The following is a 19,876-nucleotide window of genomic DNA, read 5'->3' as shown; positions in this document are numbered from 1 at the left end:
TGTAGATGTGTAAAATGCTGTTTATATCATTTAATTTAATCAATGTTACAAAGAAGGGCAAGGATTAACACAATTAACTTTCAATACTTATATTCACTATATAAACTTAGCAGAGCTCTCCAATTCCCAGTACTCTTTTTTTTCCCCCCTTTCATCTCTGGCAATATCGGTTCCAAATGGATTCATTTTTTACATTTAGTGTTTGTTCCTGATTTGATTGGCATTGGAGTCTCATTCCTGTATAATGAGAGAAATACTATATAATGAGCTATACTACAGTACATGTGGATATTAAATTTGAGGGAAAATTTGGTCATGGAATAACAACTTGAGTTTTGTTTTTTATAATGTTTTTGTTACTGTATTTTAGACATACACTTTCTCATCACAATTTTAAAAAAGGCCGACCAACTTTGGAACTTCTTAAGATTTTTCTCAGATTCCAAAGTAAGGGTTTTGCTCAGATTTTGGGTGGGGAGGAAGTAGTCAAACAGACAGGAATGATGCATGAAAATGAAATCTTCACAGTGTCACCAGCTCAGAATGTTGTTACCATTGTATGGCTCTGTGTTACCTTGATCTGGACAAAAGCCCCACTTGCGGTCATCATCATAGCTGCTGGTAGAAGCACACCACAGCTTGCCATCATTGCGACCTGCACTTGTACACGAGTCGTATTTATTCCCAAGGAAGATGAAGGGGAATACACAGGGAGCTCCTTCTGAATTTCCACCAACTGTTGACATGGCTGTGAAAAATGGTAGAGAAATAGTGAGAAGGGAATCCCATTTGTAAGCTTAATCGGATGTCTCTTTTCTGAAGCTAAACATTAAAAGGCAAAGTGAGCAGAAAATCTGAAATACTCTTAACAATGTCAAGAGTAAGATTAAAAGCATTATTTAAGAAGAAAATCCTCTAACACAGAAAAGAGGGAAATGTCTAGCTATGTTCATAGCCATTGCTATGAACTTGTCATTTGTTTTGGTGGGAAGGAGAAGTGCTGGCCAAGAAGTGCCTGATATGTACAGCTTTGAGAAGGAAATGGGTAGCAGTGTTTTGAGGAGGAAGATTGCATAGCAAATATCTTCATGTTGTCATTTTGATAATGCTGTTGATAATTTCCTGTTGATGTCTTAATGTAGCTCAGGAAGATTTGCAGTAGGCTTAGTGTCAGAAAACTTGAAGGGCCACTGAGCATCATTGGTTGTTAGTTGTCCCACTGAAATATAAGCTTTCAAAGAAAAAAGGTCCAGTGGAGAAATCAAAAGGTCACATCTAATAGATTGAGGAATTGCTTTATGTTGACAGCAAGACGCATTCTGAAAACCTATGGTTTCAAACTTTCTCTAATTGAACATTTGTTTTTTTTTACAATACTGATGCAGAAACTTGCAAAAATTTCCCCTAAATCTTTTCAGAGCTCCAAAATAAATGATAATATATAATAAATTTAAAAAAAAAGAAAGAAAGAAAGAAAGAAAGAAAGAAAGAAAGAAAGAAAGAAAGAAAGAAAGAAAGAAAGAAAGAAAGAAAAAGAAAAAAGCTTAAACAGCATGTATTTCATTGCTTCAGTAATAGAGACTCTTTATCCAGGAGTTTTGATGCATAGATTCTAGTTTCTTGTTGAGCTGTGAATTCTATTGCTTCTTTTGCCTGTTGACCTATGCTTCAGATTTTCATCTTCTTAACTATGTAGCATGTTACAAAGAATGTGATCCTTTCTTCAATTTAAATTTTATTTTTTTCCTTTTTAAATCATTTGTAAGGTAAAATTGAAAGGTTACTCCTGAATATCAGAAGTATCAGGAAACCAAACACTGATACAAATCCCTATTTCAAATGAGAAGGGCATGTTCACAAGACTGGAAAAGCAGGGTACACCCGTGTGCTCTCAGCTGGTGGTTGTGCCAGCTGTGCACAGAGGCTTATGGCCCGTTGTGCATGAGCATAGCTTCACCTTGCCTCCAGCAAAAGGCTGAGATTTTAGAACCACAACTGCTAACTCATTAAGTCTAAATAATTGTATCTGTAGCCAGTATCCTTAAACTGAAAAATGCCAAGCTACAAAAAGCTATTTTTTTGTTCTTCTGTGTAATAAAATTCATGTAATTCAAGTTAAAAATATATATGCATTAAAAAAAAATTGTAAAGAAAGCAGAGATTTATTTTCCTGTATGAAACATTTTCCTCAGTTCCCATGATCTGCTAAAAAGATCCATTAGGTCAAGTTTACCATACTGAACAGGATTTATTTTTTCCCATGTGAAAACGTTAAAATATTACTTATTGAGAGTTGCAAGTTAAAATATTGCTCATGCTTTATTCTGTCACGAGTCTTCTCTTTTAGGGCCATTAACAAATTGTAATCTACTCATAATTATCATGCAGTGGTAGACATTTAGTCCTATGGTTCGATGGCTTTTGTGTATCCTGGATAGATGTAGTGTAGTACTGCATGCCACATTCAGTATCTTTTACACAGATTGCTCATAGCCACCAGTACTGAAGTCCTACCTGGCTCACTGACTTCTATATGCTCTGGTAAAGGTGTAAAAAGTATTTTTGTTACTTAAAACAATGACAAATTATACTGTTATGCAAACAGTGTTCCTCATACCAGTTTCTGGGCAGAATCCATATTTCTTATCTCTATCATAGTCTTCGGTGGTTCCACACCATCGGTATCCATCTGTCCTGCCTTCTGTTGTACACTGGTCGTAGGACTGGCCTTGAAATTTAAAGGGAAACTTGCATGGCTGTCCATCACCATTGCCACCCATTGTAAAAAGTGCTGTTGGGAAACCAGAAGAGGAAAATATTAAAACACAGTGCTCAGAATCCATGAGAAATCATAATGTGCCAGTGGTGATGTTTGAGGTCTTGACAGTGATTAGGTACACACTGTGTGCACTGTTCACTTAAAGCCTCTATTTTACACCAAAAATATTTTGATAAGAGAGATGGATGTGGTATAGTATCACTAGGAGGGAAATGAAGAGCAGAAAGGAATAACTACAAATTAACTGGGAAGGAAGAAAACTCTGCTAAGCTGTTGGAATGCAGTATGGATTGTATGAATCCTCTGTAGCCTGTCCCATTACATAAAACATTTAATATATCTTCTTTAAATCAGGGTTTCTGAAAACCATTCTGATAAAATCATCCATGTTCCTTAGTGCTTTGCTAATTAGTTTACCTTTCATCAAAAATGTTCTCTAGAGCCTTGGACAGTTTTCCTAATAGCTCTTTGTTTAAGTTTCATGCTTCTTTAAGATGCTAGCTTGTGGTAGAGTTAGTTAGATGTTATATCCTGGAGGCATTTCCCTTAGGCTTTGCTTCTCATTTCCAAGCATCCACACAGCTGTGCTCAAGCACTCCCTAGACAAGCAAGATTCCTCTAACAAAGCTGAACGCCGGGAGATCCTCCTGCCTTTTGCTTTGTTAGTGCTCCCAAGCTGATCTTCTAGGGGCTGATTGTTGTCTGTGCACATACACAAACAGGTCCCATGGCTCATCTGTGAGAACTGCGAGTCTCTCACATAGATGGAGTAGGTTAAACTGAGTCAAGAGTCCTGGGACCTGTTCTAGGATTGGAGTAAAATTTCTGGAATTGCATCCAAGCTGAATTGCATGAAAATATAGATGGTTCAGAGCGTTCAAAAGATTTGAATCTGCCTGTCTTTTCTCTGAGCCACTCTATGGGCAGGAATCCTCAGTGGTACAATTGTCCATGTGAGTGCCCTGTGCTGGTCAGAGGAAACCTCAGGGCAAAAGGCTAGGCCAGACTTGCACCAAACTGAGACAGAAACATCCTCCAAGCTGCCACATACTATTTTTCCTTGAGATTTAAGCACAGCACGTCAGAATGAAACTATGAAGACAGACTGAGGGAGTTGGGCTTGTTCAGCCTGAAGAAGAGAATGCTGCTGGGTGAACTCATTGCATCCTTCCAGTAGCTAAAGGGAGCCTAGAAACAGGAGAGAATCAACTCTTTACAAGGGTAGATAATAGCAGGACAAGGGGAAATGGTTTTAAGTTCAAGGAGGGAAGATTTAGATTGGCTATTGGGGGAAGTTCTTTACTATGAGAGTGGTGAGGTGCTGGAACAGCTGCCCAGAGAGGTTGTGGATGCCCTGTCCCTGAAGGTGTTCAAGGCCAGGTTGGATGAGGCCCTGGGCAGCCTGGTTTAGTATCAGATATGGAGGTTGGTGGCAGGGGGTTGGAGCTTGGCAACCCTTGAGGTCCCTTTCACCCCAAGCCATTCTATGATTCTATGAACTTTGTGAATTCCCAGTGTAAAGAATGCATGATTTGTCCTTTTTAAGATCACCAGGAAGATATCTTTCTCCTCCTCCCCCACTATAAATCCAAAGCTAAAACCCAAATGTTATGCAGGAAGGCTTACCAAGTTGTTTATAACTTTGCTGCTATCATTTCTGATGACCAAATAGCTCTTGTAGCCCCAGTGTCTTTGTGTAGGTTTTGAGGGTTTATGTCTTTGCTTAGTCTGATACGCAGCTGGGAAGAGACAATGTTTATGAGCAAGCTTTACCTTTTAGAGTAGGAATAAATAATAAGCCAAGATTTTTTTCTGGCCAAAGGGTAGCTGAGAAGGGCTCTGACGATGGGATATTGTGACACAAATGATTCATTTTGCTTTTCCACTTAAATCAGCAATTGGCCACAGAATCAAGGATATGAACCACTACATTACTGACGTGAGTTCCTACCCCAGTACAGAGAGGACTTGGATCTTGCAGGCCTGGCTCACGTGGGCGGGTGTTCTGAACTTCAGATCTGGCCAAGCTTTTCTCTAGGTCCTTCTGCATCTTTGACATGGAGGCAGCCACAGAGCTCCTATCTCTAGGCAAAAGGTGCTCACTGATGTAATGGCAGCACACACTGTGCCTCCCCAAGAGAGCAAGCTGCAAATGTTTGTATTTTTAATATTCTGCAATAAAATAGGAAACATATTTACTAGGACTGTGTCTGTGCTGATTGGAGAAAACCTTTTTATTTTTTAAAAGATAGATTTGGAAAGCAAAATGAAGTTAAGTTTTTGAGATGACTCATTTACCACATGGGCTGCTTCCAAATCTGGATCTGGCAAATTCTATTTTAATAGCCTTTTTTTTTTTTAAAAAAAAAAAAAAAGGTTAAAACATGGCTTAGTTGCAGAAAACATAAAGAAAGTCGGTCTTGCACAGCTTTTCATGGAGTCCTTCTGAGTCACAGTCAAAAGACAGTTTTTCATTTTGTTTGACGTAACATCATGTGATGGTAATATCAGAGGTTTAAGTTTTCAAGGATTCCTTCCCCAGCAGTTACTAGAAAAGTCTTTGCTTTGATGTAAATGAGAATTAAAGGGACTATTTCCCCAAAACAAATAAGCAAGGAGCTTAGTGGATTGTAAGATCTTAAAAGGGCCTTGTCTCTTGTTCTGCTTCATAGTAAATTCAACAGTTTCGAAATTTGTGAAGTTCTACAGTTGCAACAGCAGATTTAGGCTGGCTGTAACCAACCTGTGAGTCGAGCTGCAGTGACAGCCTACAGGATTGGTGGTGACTGGTGCAAGGAGAGGTATCTGGCCTGTGGGACTTCCAGAGGAAACCCATTTTTTTTCTGTTTCTCCTATTCAGGACATTGTCCAGCCTGCTGCCTTGAATCAAGATCTTGGTATTAAAGATGGCATAGCAGGGAGAACCCCACTGGGTTAAATAAACTGTTACGTGCGACCAGCTGGTTAGCTTATGTATCTTTTGTTGATGTGGAAAGCTCTGGAGTAAGACAGATAGCAGTAATGTTAGGTATTGGAGGGCCAAGATTTGGAACCTTAACTCCCTGTAGTGTAAGTGGACTTTGGTAGGAAGAGTGATTCAACATCCCTTGATCCCATATGGCAAAGGAGAGGTTTTACACAGCTGTATAAAATTTGGACAACTTTCTGCTTTCCCATTTTTCTTTAAAAAATGATTTCTGAGTCAGCCTGCAAAATGAGGGTACAGATCTGAGATGAACTTTAGAAAGGCCTAGTGCAGAACCACAGCTTTAAGAAAAATGTTTCCAAATGAGCACTGTGGCATATTGAGGTGAATTGAATTTTGTGAATTAAAAGACAGAAACGAACACTGACAACTAGGAATGTTGCCTCCAATACAAGCTGTATGATGTAAATCCTTCCCTATCTGAATTTATTAACAGGGTTTAGCAAATGGAGTCTTGGAATAATGAGTGAACAATGCTGCTCTGAATTTAATAAGAAACATCTGTGCAGAACTGTTCAAGGATCTTGCAAAACAATTACATCAGAAACAAAAGGCTGAAATCGTTCTGTTCCGTTTCAGAAACCTTGATACAAGCATTTCCAGGAAGACCAAATTTCAGAACCAACTCCTACTGAGAGTGCTTCACTGCTCATATTTTCTGTCTTGTATGGTTTCAGCATTTTACAAAGGTATCAGTCATGGTATGCAGATGTCTGTTTGTCCAGATTCTTGTAGTAGAGGCCTAATTCATATAGCCTCTGAGCATTTCAGCTATCTTAAAAAAATAAACCCAGTTCTGCTCTTTTCCAGCTTGAAGGATTAACCTATGAGAGGGGAGATCTGAGGAAGGGGGGGGGAGAGAATGAGTAAAGGAGAAGGCAAAGTTTGAGGAAAGGAAAGAATGATTGTGCAGTTCTGTGCATGTGTGCACATGCCATTTACTGAAGTAAATGTTAGACTGAAGAGGCGAGTTCTACAAGGAATGTAGCTAATTGTAATTGCAGAATCTCTTGTCATTAACTGAAATCTGGTAGAAGTTCAAGCTCTTCCTTCTTCATCTGCTATGCCCATAGAAATAGTCATCATCATGGTAGGTCCCAGCTCTAGATGTGGTATAGAATGGGCAGTTAGGTTTTTGGAAAGAAAAGCATACTTTTCTTTAACATATTGTATGGGATCTGTTGATCACGGCCTGAACCTCTGATTGACCACCTGAGGCAAGCCATGAGTCAGCTGCAGGAGCACAGGTGAAGGCAATTCCTCTGTGCTACTGGAAGGGATGGAGCCTGGCTGCAACTCTCCTAGATCCCATTTAAGAGCTGACTGCCAGTGGGGAAGGATCTCTTTTGGAGATTGCTCCTCATGGAGTTTGCTGCGTCCCTACGACACTGGTGAGCGTTTCTGTTTATTTTGGTTTTCTTTCCAGCATGATAATCTTACTAAACCTGACCTCTGTACATCTACTGATTGTACAGCTGTACACCCATTGATTGTACATGTATAAATGCAAAAAGACTGTTCATATTCTGCAACAGATTTTCTCTGACAGTTGTTAGCTTGCTTATACAGAAATATTATCTTCTTTTGGGAAGTGTACAGTCCTGAAAATAAACTTAGTGCTGTTGTTCCAAGCATGATTAACGTGAGTCCAGCGAAAGTTCCATTATTTTCTGTTTTGCTGTCTTTCATAACTACCATTATTTGCTCTGTCATAGCAGCAGCAGTTATAGTGGTGCTGTGTGCTCATTGCTCAGGTGTCAGGTAATAGGAATGATGAAACACTGCTTGCTCCCAGAAGTTTACAGCAATTGGTTATGTACAAAGGGCAACAATAAATATGGGAAACTGCAGTACTGGAACAAAGCTAATGGTTAAAAGCTCCTTATTTTCTCTATCCTTTTCTCTTCTGGCATTGGTTTATCAAGGCTACAACCAGTTATATGTAATGCTTCTCTGAAGTCTCCCTACTGTGTGATATAGAGGAGATCGAATTAACACTTGTACAGAAATGAATTATCTACTGGACACAAGATTTCAGATTAATCAAGAATTTCAAGAACATGAATAAATTCCCAATGTTTACCAGGGGACAAGTTGGCTTATAACTTCATTTTAAAGTCATAATCATGCTTTGTGTATTGTAGACAAAGTAATAGCAGCATGACGGCACAATACAAATTGTCCTGTCTGTTGATGATTGTATCCTAAAAGTCCAAACATGAAATAAATTACTTGTAAAGGCAAGGATTCTCTAAAAAGCTAGAAATTGAGTATGATCCTAGCTGTCCTGGGCCCGCTAACATTTTTGCCAAGATGATAATGCAGTGATGATCTCTGAAATAGTGTTGATCCTATATGTAAAACGAGCAATTGGAACTACTTCATTAATGAAGGGTCCTAAAGCATACATTAAAATAAAAATCTAAACTTTACAAAAGTGCATGCTGTTTTGGCTAGTAATTTGTAATGTACTAACATAAAAATCCCTTCTTACCAGCATGGATAACCACTTGAAATTCAATTGTTTTTATTTTGAAAAGCAGCAACATGGCATTTATAGGATGATTTGTGATGATAATGTCATGGTGCGTGAAAAGGGCTTCCAGACTGGGCGGACTTGGGCTACCAGTTACTAAAATAAGTAAATTGATACATGAGGTTAGAAATTTGCCTGAATGGATTTCATCCCTAACTGCCAGACTTTAGCAGTTGCTGCTCTTGAAAGAGTGCAATTATCAGTGGACTGGCCTGCAATTTAGGGAGAGATTTCTGTCCTTCTGTGCACTCCTGAATTTGACCTTATCCTTAATGTAGTTTGTTCCTGGATTGTGAAATTGAACCTTTGTATCTTTGTATGAATGGAGCCTGCATTGCTTCAGGCGTATTTTCAGTATTTTCTTGTGTTTAGAAAAAGGAATTGGCCTGGGCCATTATCAATTACATACTCTTCTACTCCAATTGATTCTGCTTAATTACAGTGGGGATACTAAAGACCAGTAAATCTGAATCTACCAGAAGGGATGTGGGGAGAAAAGTAAAAGGAGGATGGATAGATCAGTCAAGTAAGGGAACAATCTAGGAGGAAGAGGAACACTAGAAATGACTTTTTACTTACACTCATGGGGACAAAAGCCATATTTTCCATCTGCATCAAAGTCTTGAGTTGTAGAACACCAGAGGAATCCATCATTACGTCCTGCATCTGTGCAACTGTTGTATTCCTTACCATTGAACCAGAAGGGAAACTTGCAGTATTCACCATCTGCATTTCCATACTTTACTCTAACCACTGCAAAGAGAACAGATGCAGTGCTGAAATGAGTCACTGACTGGAGGATATTGGTGTAAATGTAGTGTGGACTTCTGCTTTGAAATTCTATATGTTATTGGTCTCTCTATTGGCAAGGTGATCATAGCTGAAGTAATAACTGGTAATTTTGAAAGAATTACATAGATATTACTCATGGTGAAGTGTTAGAATGAACAGTCCTTAAAATCAGCCCAGAAAAATAAATGCAGTGGTGTTACTCTGGCAATGCAAACTTATATACATGCTGTTAATATGTTTAATAATTGAGTTTCTTTGGTAATGTGGTCTAGAATATTCAGTATATTTTGAAAGTTTCTAGGCAGCATGTTCATGTTGTGCATGATATCCAACATACCTCGTGCCTCATAAACGACTTTGGTATTTGCTGTTTGACTTGAATGAGATCTGCTGGTACACTGAGTGAATTGGTGGTAATGCAGGCACACGCAGATCCTGGGTTTTATTTCTATTTCTTAAGCACTTAAGTCTACAGTGCTGGTGCTCTGTTCTGTACAAACAACTGGCATATCTGTAGTATTTCTTTTAATGGCAGTGACTAATTGGATGCTTGTGTAGGATATCTGCACATGTGGAAAAAAGTTTCCTCCTGTTCACTGTTGTTGCTCTGAGGCAGGGATGCTTACCAGTTACTTACAGCTACCCATCAGTGCTTGTGCTAGAGATAAAATAAAGCCAAAGTGAAGGGTTTGGGCTATTTTGTATTGAAGTTCAATTATTTCCTTTGAGTGAGAGGACAGCTGAGAAAACTAGATTTTGAAATGAAAAGCTAACATGAGTTTGTATTCTTATTTCTAGCTTCCCAATTTATTTTACAGTGGAAGAATTATAGTTAGTAATATATGATTGTGGTGAAGCTTAAAGCAGATAAAACGTGTTCCACGCTACTACTGCTTGGTCTCACTTGTCGAAGGTCACACAAGAGTCTTTGGTTACTTCCTTATAAAGATTACTGCCTACTAAAGATTCTTGAAGTTGTTCTTAACCCACTGTGCACGAGGGGTTTATGTTTCATTTGTTTCTGACATATGCCATGAGTACATAAGTTTCGATTCAGGTGGTTCATTCAATTTTTAAAGACTGGAATCATAGCTTAGGTTCTGTTAAAAGAGAATACAAGTAGAGAAGTTCCCAGCATTCTGCCTCCTAATAGCAATATTGCATCTTGGGCACCTGAGAACTGAAGCATTCGAAATCAGTCATGGCTTTGTACTTTTCCACCCTTCAGCAAGGCTTTGAGGTATCAGGTCTATTAGTTCAGTTTTTCAATGATAGAGGAGCAGGAATGGGAATTCTAGAAAGCATTTAGGAATTGCATAAACATTTTGTTGAGAACAATTTAAATTGTATGAACTTATTTTCATCTGTAGTGATATTGTCTCCTAAGACTTTTTGACGTGTCAGTGAAAACATTTAGTGCAGTTCCTGAAGCAACATCCTGAAACAGTTAGCAGGCGTATGTTCTGAAACATGAAGAAGTTTAGTACCTTGCCCTTCTCCAAGAGTCCACAGTTCATCATCATCAAAATGGGAGTCTCCTCCAATTCCTGGCCCCGGCGCAAAGGCGTGAGCCAGGAGACCATCTTTGCCATCGAACGGATAGCCGTCACCATGCTCTGCAGGAGAAATCAGACAAAAAAAGCAGTTTCTAATGACCTCAGCTGTCAAAATGGGTACATGAATGATGATGACTATATGCACTTTCTCATCCAAGACTGCATCAGATATTCTAGTGAGTGGTACGGGCTGGGCTCGCAAGACTGAAATAGAGAAGAGAAAGCCAATTCTTGCAAAGAACTTCAAGTGACAGTTTTGCAGTTGTGGCAGCATGTTATTTTTATAACAAAAGTGTTGTGAAAGGGAATCAGACTGGGAAGAGCAGTGAAATGTTGTACACTGGATGTGCAACAACACTTGTGCTGTTATTTCTCAGTGGAGACCAGCAGGAGCTGTAAAATATTGCAAATGAGAGGTATTTTTTTCAGAGTTTGCATCAGTCTGAAACACCAATTTGAAAGCAAAGGTAGATTTTCTTTTTTGTGGTTTCTTTTGTCCGTTACACCTCTGATCGCTGTGTTATTTTCTTTGCATGGTATACTGGGGAAAGCAAATCATCTGAGTGCTTCTCAGTAGAGAATCTCTGGAAATCTAGCTCTTATTCAACACCTGGAGTCCTGTGAATGAGCCTGTCCCTTCCCCACATCAACCACTCTGAGATGCAGGCTGCTCACAGGCAACAGCACTTTAAGTAACTCTCCTGTTATTGCACTGTAGGCTTTTCTTGGAAGTACACTGTGTGTGGGTAAGGCAGGCTGGCAAGGGCATAACCCTGGTATTCATAGCTTTCCCACCACACTGACCTGTGCAGCAAAGCTGGCTGCCAGCATCTCCAGTTGCATCATTTCAAGCTTTTCAGTCTGATGTCTTTCCATTTAACAGAAACCCTCAATACACAGGCCTGAATCTCTGCTCTGTTGCACTGATTTCATGCTGCTGTCCGCCTCTTAATACTAGTTCAGTTCATTCATTTCAGTAGACTAGTGTGTCAGTTGTTCAGGGAGCAAGAGTTTGATGTGAATTTAGAATCTTTACTCCTGTTCTTTGCTTAAGAGAAGCTGAAAAATGAACAACTTTGTAGATGTCCCAAATCCTGTGAATTTGTAGGCAATAAGGTGATGAGAATGGATGACTGTGGGAAAAATTCTCCCACTATTTCTGAGCTGAGTGTAATCTGCAAGTGCTAAAATCAGCAGGAACACTTCTGCCTTTGTAAGGCTTGCCCTGTGAACCAAGCCAGCCTGGATGAGGATCTGAAGTTTTGGGTTCTGTGCACAATCTCTGAAGTTTTTGAAGTCAACTCATCAGTAGCTAAAGCAAAGAAGACCAACTTGAAATGGAGGCTTTTACAAAGAGCTCAGTTATTCTTTAAACTGTTTGCTTCACTTGCAAAGTCTACCTCCCAAGTGACTGGCTTCAGAAATGTCTTCATTAGTATTAAAAATTCTGTGACTGTAAGAAATCGAAATGCCCAGGTATACACTGAAAATCGTGTTCTGTTAGAGGAAACCAAAATTAATTGAGAAGGCATGCGCAACTGAAATGAATCAAGTTGCTTATCGTCAGCAGGACTAAAACCAGGATTCAACTTAAGAGCCATACTTAGAAATTCTTCAAGACCAAAGAATGTGTTGAAAGCCTCTAGTCTGCTATGTTAAAGAACAGAGACCAGTTATGGAGATAAATTGAAAGTCTCAAATCTGTTTTTAAGGTCTCCCCATATGTTAGGGCCTCTGCCACTACCACTGGAAAAACAAGCATGGAGGTGTAAATGAAGATGATGGCATTACTTGGTAGTCTTCTGTTGTGAAAAGCCATCTTGCATCTGAAAATTGTATCAGTATTTCCCATTTCTATTTCTGGTTTGTAAATTTAAAAATAAATGTTACTCCTAATAATCCTCTTTTGCAAAGATAATTATAGAATAAGGATATGTTATAAATATTTTTCTCTCTAACGTGTGTATATGTATATTTTAGGAAAAAAAGTCTTAGTGAAATTAGATCGTAGCCAGCATGAGCCAAGTGCAAGCCAGGACAAGATTTGCCAGAAAGGCTCATGAGTCTCCTTATTGAGGGTAAGTCATTCCAATGTGAAGGATTAATGAAAGGAACAAAACCAAAAACACATGTAAAAATAGAAAATATACCCCATCGGCCAAAATTAATCATAATGTCTGCTTCTCCATCGTTTATTCGGTTAAATCTCAGTGGTGTGACATCACTCCAGACTTTAAAGGCTCGGGCAAAGGCATCATCTACTGTCTCGGGATCCAAATCCGGGGTATAGCCTATAATCCTTAGACATAAAAAGGAGAATTAAGAAACACATACCTTCCCTCCCAGTATATGTTGCTTACTGATCAAAATGCTGAAAAGACTTTGAAACTGGTTAAAGAAGTAATGCTGCTCCACATGAGGTACAGACTTTATGCTGATCCAAGTGCGTTCAGAGGTGGTAGTTGCTACTCAGTTTTTGTTTGGAATTGACACAGCATCATTAACTATCTAGTCAGGGGCTGTAAGGCTTGCATGTTGGTGGGCCTTGCATAAGATACTCAGTTTTGCATCAGTGCTGATTTGCTGTCAAGACAACACCTTACATTCTTTCTGTCCATTATACTTGAGATTTGTGTTCTTGTAAACTACTTAACAAGCTTGCAAGTCACACTGTCACTTTAGACCTGAACGTGCCAATGCATCCCTGTTTTCTGAGATTTGCCAGATAAAGAGCTCACTAAAATTCTGACAGTCTCAAGACTGGATTTTTTTGATTAAAAAAAGCAGCCCTTCTCTCTCACTTTGGTAGTTAGCTGTATATTGTTTTATGCCAATTGATTGCTAGATCTTCAGCAGTGTGTTGGTAGGATAAGGCCCTAGACCTTGAATGTGGCTTCTTATGTTTTTGTTTGTATATTCTAATTGAATTTCTCAGTGCCTTGCATTACAGCCATCTAACTTCTTCATAAAGAAAATTTCCTTTTTTTTTTTTTTTCTTTTTCTGCTGCTGTTGCTGTACATAACAGGTGAAACGACTCTATGCCTAGGGATAACAATGTCAGAGGAAGCATATCAGCAATACAGGGCTTTGTGCACTGCCACACATTTTTCCAGCATTCATCAGACAGTCATAAAATGAGTACTATGTAGAATTGTAACTAGTAAGGGAGCAGCAGACCAAGTCAAGCACTTAAGACAAATCTGCTGTTTTTTCTTGCTGCTGCTAAATGTTTTGTCCCAGACCATCTGATCCACAGGAATGTTTTTATTATTGAATTTAACTATATTGGTTCATGACTCCGTAAAGTACAACTGAAAAATGAAGATATGTCAAACCTATTGAAACAGGCTTGCTTTAAATGATTTCTCCTGACAGTAGCTGCTGGTTGCATGTATGTGCTTAGTCTGTGACAAATGTAGGGTAACTCTGGAGCAGCTTAGGTGCCCAAACAACTGTATGATACTGTGGCCTTCTTTCATAAGGGCTGGAATCTCTTATGTTTGCTACTGACCAAGGTATGGAAACACAAAACAAGTTTGGTGCTTTACCAAACTGTGGTAACTTGATTGCATCTTAGTCATCAGAAAGTTCTGTGGTCATAAATAAGTGTTAAACTTTCAGAAGCAGTACACAAATGGGCATATTTAATATATTTAACTTTTTGTGTTCCTTATGTTGATAGATCATCTGTTTAATGTGGATAGATGCTCATCCCATGCCTTATTTAGTAGTTTGCTCCCTTTATTACCTACAGCTTTTTCCTCACTGACTGGCTACTGAAGCTGAATTTTATTTCATTGGGTTCCTGATTGTTGAAGATTATCAGCTGATAAATAATAAATATGTTTATTTGTTTTACTTTATAACTTATTTGATGAGCAATGTTTTTATGACTGCTGACTGCAGAGGGCTCTGTCTTCTGTGCAGTCAGTAAGTCCTTTGGTTTCCATCAAGGAGATGGGCAAGTAATGCGCTCCTGCTCTAGATCCCATAGGATGCTTGCAGCAGAGAAAGAACAAAACCAAAATCTCTTTGGGCCCAACCAAAACCCTACAACTGAGCTTTAGGTAATTATTCCTGAAACTTTTTAATGGAAATTTCTGATCTTTGTTTAAAGGTTTGTGTAAAGTAGTCATCCAAACACGAGACTGTAATTCAAGAAACACTGAGCACCTTCTCCACTTTGAAGTGCCTTGTTTGGTTGGTCCTTAAAAGTGTTCAGGTTACGTATGAGCAAAACCCAGACAGTACCTGTATGTTATATGGTTCTTTTCCCATTTTGGCTTTCTTGGGAAGAAGTTGTAATTGGCCACATCTGGGTTACCACAGCGGGGTTTCTTCATTGTCTCAATTGTGTTTTGATCCAAATCTCCTGTTTCAGGCAGCCCAAAAAACTTCTGCATTTTCTTCAAAGTATCTTTCAGTACAAATAAGTTGCAGTTGTCTTTTGGGCATCCATAATATTTATTCAGGTATTGCTTGGGAATAATAAAGCACAGAACAAAGACTTTAAAATTCATAAAAGAGATAAGTAATCATTACAAATAAATACTGTAGTTCCATGTTAGCTTTCCATCTGAAATTTGCAAATTTTCTTTTCAAAATTACAATTATTAGTAGCTCGGAGGCCAGCAGAATCTCCTCAATTGACACAAACCATCCTTGATCACACAACATTACTAATTAAACAATAATTTCCACTATTAGTCCACTATTAGCCATCACCTTTGCTTGAGGAATTGCTTTATTAATAAGTCGAGCAAAGACCTTTAATGTTGAACTACAAAGTGAAAATGAGTTTATCTCTTTTGGTTTCTTTATGATGTGTAAATCTGCTTACAGTCTTAGATCACATGTACTTTTTTCCTGGAAGACTCTGTGAATTATTGAGCAACTTGTCAAGTTAAGGTATCAAAGCAACCACGCACACAAAAAAATCATTAATTCATACCACAAACAGCTCTTTGAATGTCATGTGTGTTTGTTTTTGAGTCAACCATTGCAAAGACCCGAGGAAGAGTCTTTGGTATATCTCAGTTGGCTGAACGCTGTATCTGAACAGTATGTGCATACTTAAAAGCTCCACGGGATGCATGGGGGGAAAAAAAAGAGAAAAAAGGAATAAATGAGGTAAAGAGCATGTGACACACTGTCAGTTCATACCTTTGACCTACTGGATGAAATCTGCAGACACACCATTGTGGTTCCACTTTAGTGTATTAAATCAGCCTGCTGTGATCTGCTCCCTCTGTCCCAGAGGACCAGTGGGTTTGCCTGTTCCCTGGCAGTTGTTACAGTTAAGCAACTTGTCTTTCAAATGTGTTAATAAGCTCTATAATTATTTTGAACTGTAGATTAATAGCTGTGGTCCTAAGTATCTGTTCATGGTCTCCATCTTCTGTGTAGAACACATGTAAGCTGCTTAGGATTTAGTATTTTTTTTTTCTCTTAAATTCAGCATTGAGTGCCAGAATAACTGAATGTCTTTGGGCAGACACCCTCTGAGAATGCCTGGTTGTGTGGCAGTCTGTAACGTGGTGAAACCTGTCATGACAACATTGTCGTCAAAAGAAAAGCATGACCTCTCATAAGAGTCAGACAGTAAAACTTTCAGTTATATCTTCAACTGTGTAAAATCTTAATCAACTCTATTCCTGTCTGGGAATTAACAAATCTGAAACAAAGACAGATGGCTATTTTGAAGATTTGGATTCAGTGTTTGGATCCAAACTAAATTTGAGAAAACCTGTTTTTTCAAGCTGCTGCCTTTGCTTGGACTGTTACAAGGGTAGGTTCAGTTGCACTGTTTAGTCTAGGTACAGTTTTAGATTGTTAAATTTACATTTCCTATGAAGAGCAGATAAAGTGATTGATGAATATGCTGATTTGGGAACATCTTGAATGATAATTACCTATCATTCATTCACAGCTTGACTAACAATCTGGCAGTCAGGACTTATAGGCTTTATCCAATATAGTGAACTTTGCAGTTCTCTTCTCCTTGTTCTTTCTCCCTACTTGAGCTTGCAGTAATTCCGTACTGCAGTTTGGGTTAACAGTATTCTACATCTAGCTCTAAAAGAAGTGCTAGAGCCACATCAAACACCGAGTGTTCCCAAACTGGTGTGTAGGCCATCTGGACCGGTGTTTAGCATGGCACAAAGCTGAGCCATTCCCAGTGATGCTGGTAGATGGAAAGGTTGTGGGTTACTGATTTTTTCTGGTAAAACTCTTTAGCATAGGAAGGAGAGACCAACAGGTACTGTATCCAAATTATTAAGTACAAATCCAAGGTAAGAAACAAGGTAAATGTATCAGAATTATTTTTTACCAAAGATTCTAAGAAGCTTGACAAAATGACTGTGCATTTCAGTCTTTGTGCCGTAAATATTCCTGAGGGAAATCTTACTTTATGTATCTAATCATCATCTACATCAACAAAACATAGGAAATGTCATTTGATGACTGCAGTTTGTCGGAACCTGGATTTCATCAACATTAAGTCCAGGAGTACCTCATTTTACCCTGTAAAGGAAATAGTTCATAGTTGAATCAGAAAATAATTTAATTAGGATGTTACACCATTTCCTTCAGGAGGTCCTCCATCTACCTACTGACTAAGCACAGATTTTGCTTAGTTTTAATAATTTTTATAACATAAAATTCTGATATGGTATTTCTCCTGAGGAGAATACAACACTGGCAAGAAATGGATACGCAATGGTTTTACCTTTGCTACCAGCAAGTTTCTGTCTACTCAGAGGAAATGAGGCCTAGGGCCTAATGTGAAATGCACTAAGAACATAAGCAAACCAGTTTGGAGCATTTGTTCTTATAGTAATGATAATTTTAATGTAGCTTGATCTATTGTCTTACACTTTTGTTTGTATCTGCCAGTGATATACCATGGTATCTGCTAGTGATATACCATGCATGTATTCTGATGGTATACCATCAGAACTGAACTTTACTGAGGACAGAGGATGCTGCTCTTGCCATTTTCGGTTTGTAAGTATGATAAACAATGAACAAAATAGAAAATGAGGCACAATAAAGAATTGTATTTAAGTTTCTGAATAAAAAGCTAACCCCCCTCTCAGTTTTTCCTAAAATGGAGATTTTACTGAAGATGAGAAATGAACACGACCAGCTGTTCTATGAGGAGAGAATCTTGAAGAAAATGCAGTGTCTGTGTAAACCACATCTTGGCCTAGACTGCAAAATTCAGTTTCCCCAGAGTCAGCAGGGAGCTGTGGTGATCTGGAATTTTGATCCAGCCCATTAATGAAACAGGGTCCAGCTGCAACATAGCAATTTGTGTTCTGATTCTGAGTGTTGGGGCTGTACAGATGGACGGTGTGAGAGAAAAGGAGCCAGTTAACCTTGCCCAAGAATATTACCAGAAAGACAAAGCAGAACTGCAGTGTTAAACCAGCTTGTAATTTTCCTCTGAGTACACATAATAAATAGGTTGTTCTAAAGAAGCAGAGACAAGGGGAGATGTGGATTGCTGCTATTTAGTAAAAGTCTAACTGTGTCTAAGGAAAATAGATTATTTAAGGATGGTTAAATTACCATTAGACATGTATGACTCCCCTTTCTTTTCCCACACGTGCTGCCCCCACCCCCTGGCTGCTGTGCTGCCAAGACAAAAGCTCTGGTGAATTTGTCTTGTTAAAGGCTGGGGAGTGCCCTTTTGGGGTCAGTTTATCTGTTTTTCCTCAACTTTCCACCACAGCTCCCATCTGGAATTCCTCTCTCTACCCTCCCCCAGACCATGAGCCTGGCAAGCTTTCCCAAGATGCACACCAGCTCCTAAAGAACAGTGACAAACTTCCAACCCTCTGTATTCTGAAATAAGAATAATTTATCTCAATCTTCCTTAAAATGGAGTTACTGCTGAAGAAGAGAAATGTCTATAATTTACATGCTAAAATTAGGATCCATCTCAATCTCCCCTTAAATGGACTTCCCCATAGATCGTTGTTTTTATGAAGGTCCACAGGACTTAAAATGAGGTTAGAATAAAATACTGTAGATTTATAGCTATAATTTGCTAATGTCACATTCAGAAATCCAAACTTTTTTTTTATAATCTGGAAAAGAATATTTCTTTAAACCTCTGAGGGTTTTTTTGAAGTCAGAACCAGTCCTGATGCCTTCTGAAACTCGAGCCAGCTTTCAATTGTAATTGTCCCTTAAAGCTGTGTTTATGCAGTGCACAGTAAACAGTCTGGAAAACAAGATCCTGAAAGCTGTGTGATACATGCATTAAGCCCTGATTTCTGTAAGTGAATCTTGATAGCTCACAGTTCTATTTGATATAAGTAAAAAATTAGACATTTGCCCTTTTCCTCTCTTACCACTGGAATCTGTTGATTACAGTTACGACGATTTAATGAAATTATTTTGTACACTTAGACTGAAGGAAAAAGAAAAAGATTTTGCTGCCTTTAAATTTTTTATGAGAGGAGAAACATTACTTGGCTCTAGTTTTTACTTCTGAAAGCTGATACCTTTGCTAGCTAGCAAGCACTAGCAGAGACTAGAGAGAGAGCGCTACAGTCATTTCCTAGCCTCAGCTGAAAGAAGAAAGAAACATCTGCTTATGAAAGAAAAACAAATCTGAAGCAAAGATGAAACCAACACTTACCACTGCTAGCTCTTTGTCTGTTTTTGGAGTGCTGTCCCCAGGGAACTTAATGATTGGTGACGGTGCAGCTAAAGTTTTGTTAAAAAGATACACTTGGATTAATAGTACTTTAAAAACGAAGCCAAATACACTGTGAGTCTTCATTCTGCCTATATTTTTGCAATCCTCTTTGAAAAAAGATTTTTCTAACTGGCTGTCAGTTACTTTAGCTGTACAGTGCACTAGTTGCTTATCTGCACATCTTAACTCTCTGCACCGTTTTCTCTTTTGCTTGCTCTAGCAATTCCTTTGTATGTTTAAAACATCCAGATGCGCAGTCTCAAGCTACCACAAGAGGAAGTCTGAAAACTAGTGGAAACATGAGAAAAGGGCAGTTACCAGATGTGATTGCTGTGATTTTAAGGTAGCAACAGGCAGATACTTATTACTGCTGAATGAAGCCACATTTTCTTCTCATTTGCGTACATTAAATCTTTTAGTTATGCCAGAAAGCAGCAAAGGGCATCTCTTGTATTTTTTAAATTAGAACAAACAGCAGAACAGAACAAATTAAATTAGAACAAAAGAACTGCC

At 38.6% G+C, this 19,876-nt stretch overlaps 1 protein-coding gene across 1 annotated transcript in view; it reads right to left on the bottom strand.

The window, feature by feature from the left end:
* MMP2 (matrix metallopeptidase 2) overlaps nt 1-19,641 on the bottom strand; it is a 35,494-nt gene extending 15,853 nt beyond the window's left edge. The window contains exons 1-7 of the mRNA XM_052686202.1: nt 19,304-19,641; nt 14,902-15,128; nt 12,800-12,948; nt 10,581-10,709; nt 8,881-9,054; nt 2,618-2,791; nt 575-748 (exon numbers count right to left, since the gene is read on the bottom strand). Of these exons, the coding sequence (XP_052542162.1) occupies nt 575-748; nt 2,618-2,791; nt 8,881-9,054; nt 10,581-10,709; nt 12,800-12,948; nt 14,902-15,128; nt 19,304-19,447 (1,171 nt within the window). The 5' untranslated portion in view covers nt 19,448-19,641. The remainder of the gene's footprint in view (nt 1-574; nt 749-2,617; nt 2,792-8,880; nt 9,055-10,580; nt 10,710-12,799; nt 12,949-14,901; nt 15,129-19,303) is intronic.
* Nucleotides 19,642-19,876: the final 235 nt, after the last annotated feature.

Source organism: Tympanuchus pallidicinctus, unplaced genomic scaffold (assembly GCF_026119805.1).
Source record: "Tympanuchus pallidicinctus isolate F22 unplaced genomic scaffold, pur_lepc_1.0 scaffold22, whole genome shotgun sequence".
NCBI lineage: Eukaryota > Metazoa > Chordata > Aves > Galliformes > Phasianidae > Tympanuchus > Tympanuchus pallidicinctus.
Note: the sequence above shows the minus strand (reverse complement) of the source record. Positions and strands in the feature narration are given on the sequence as shown.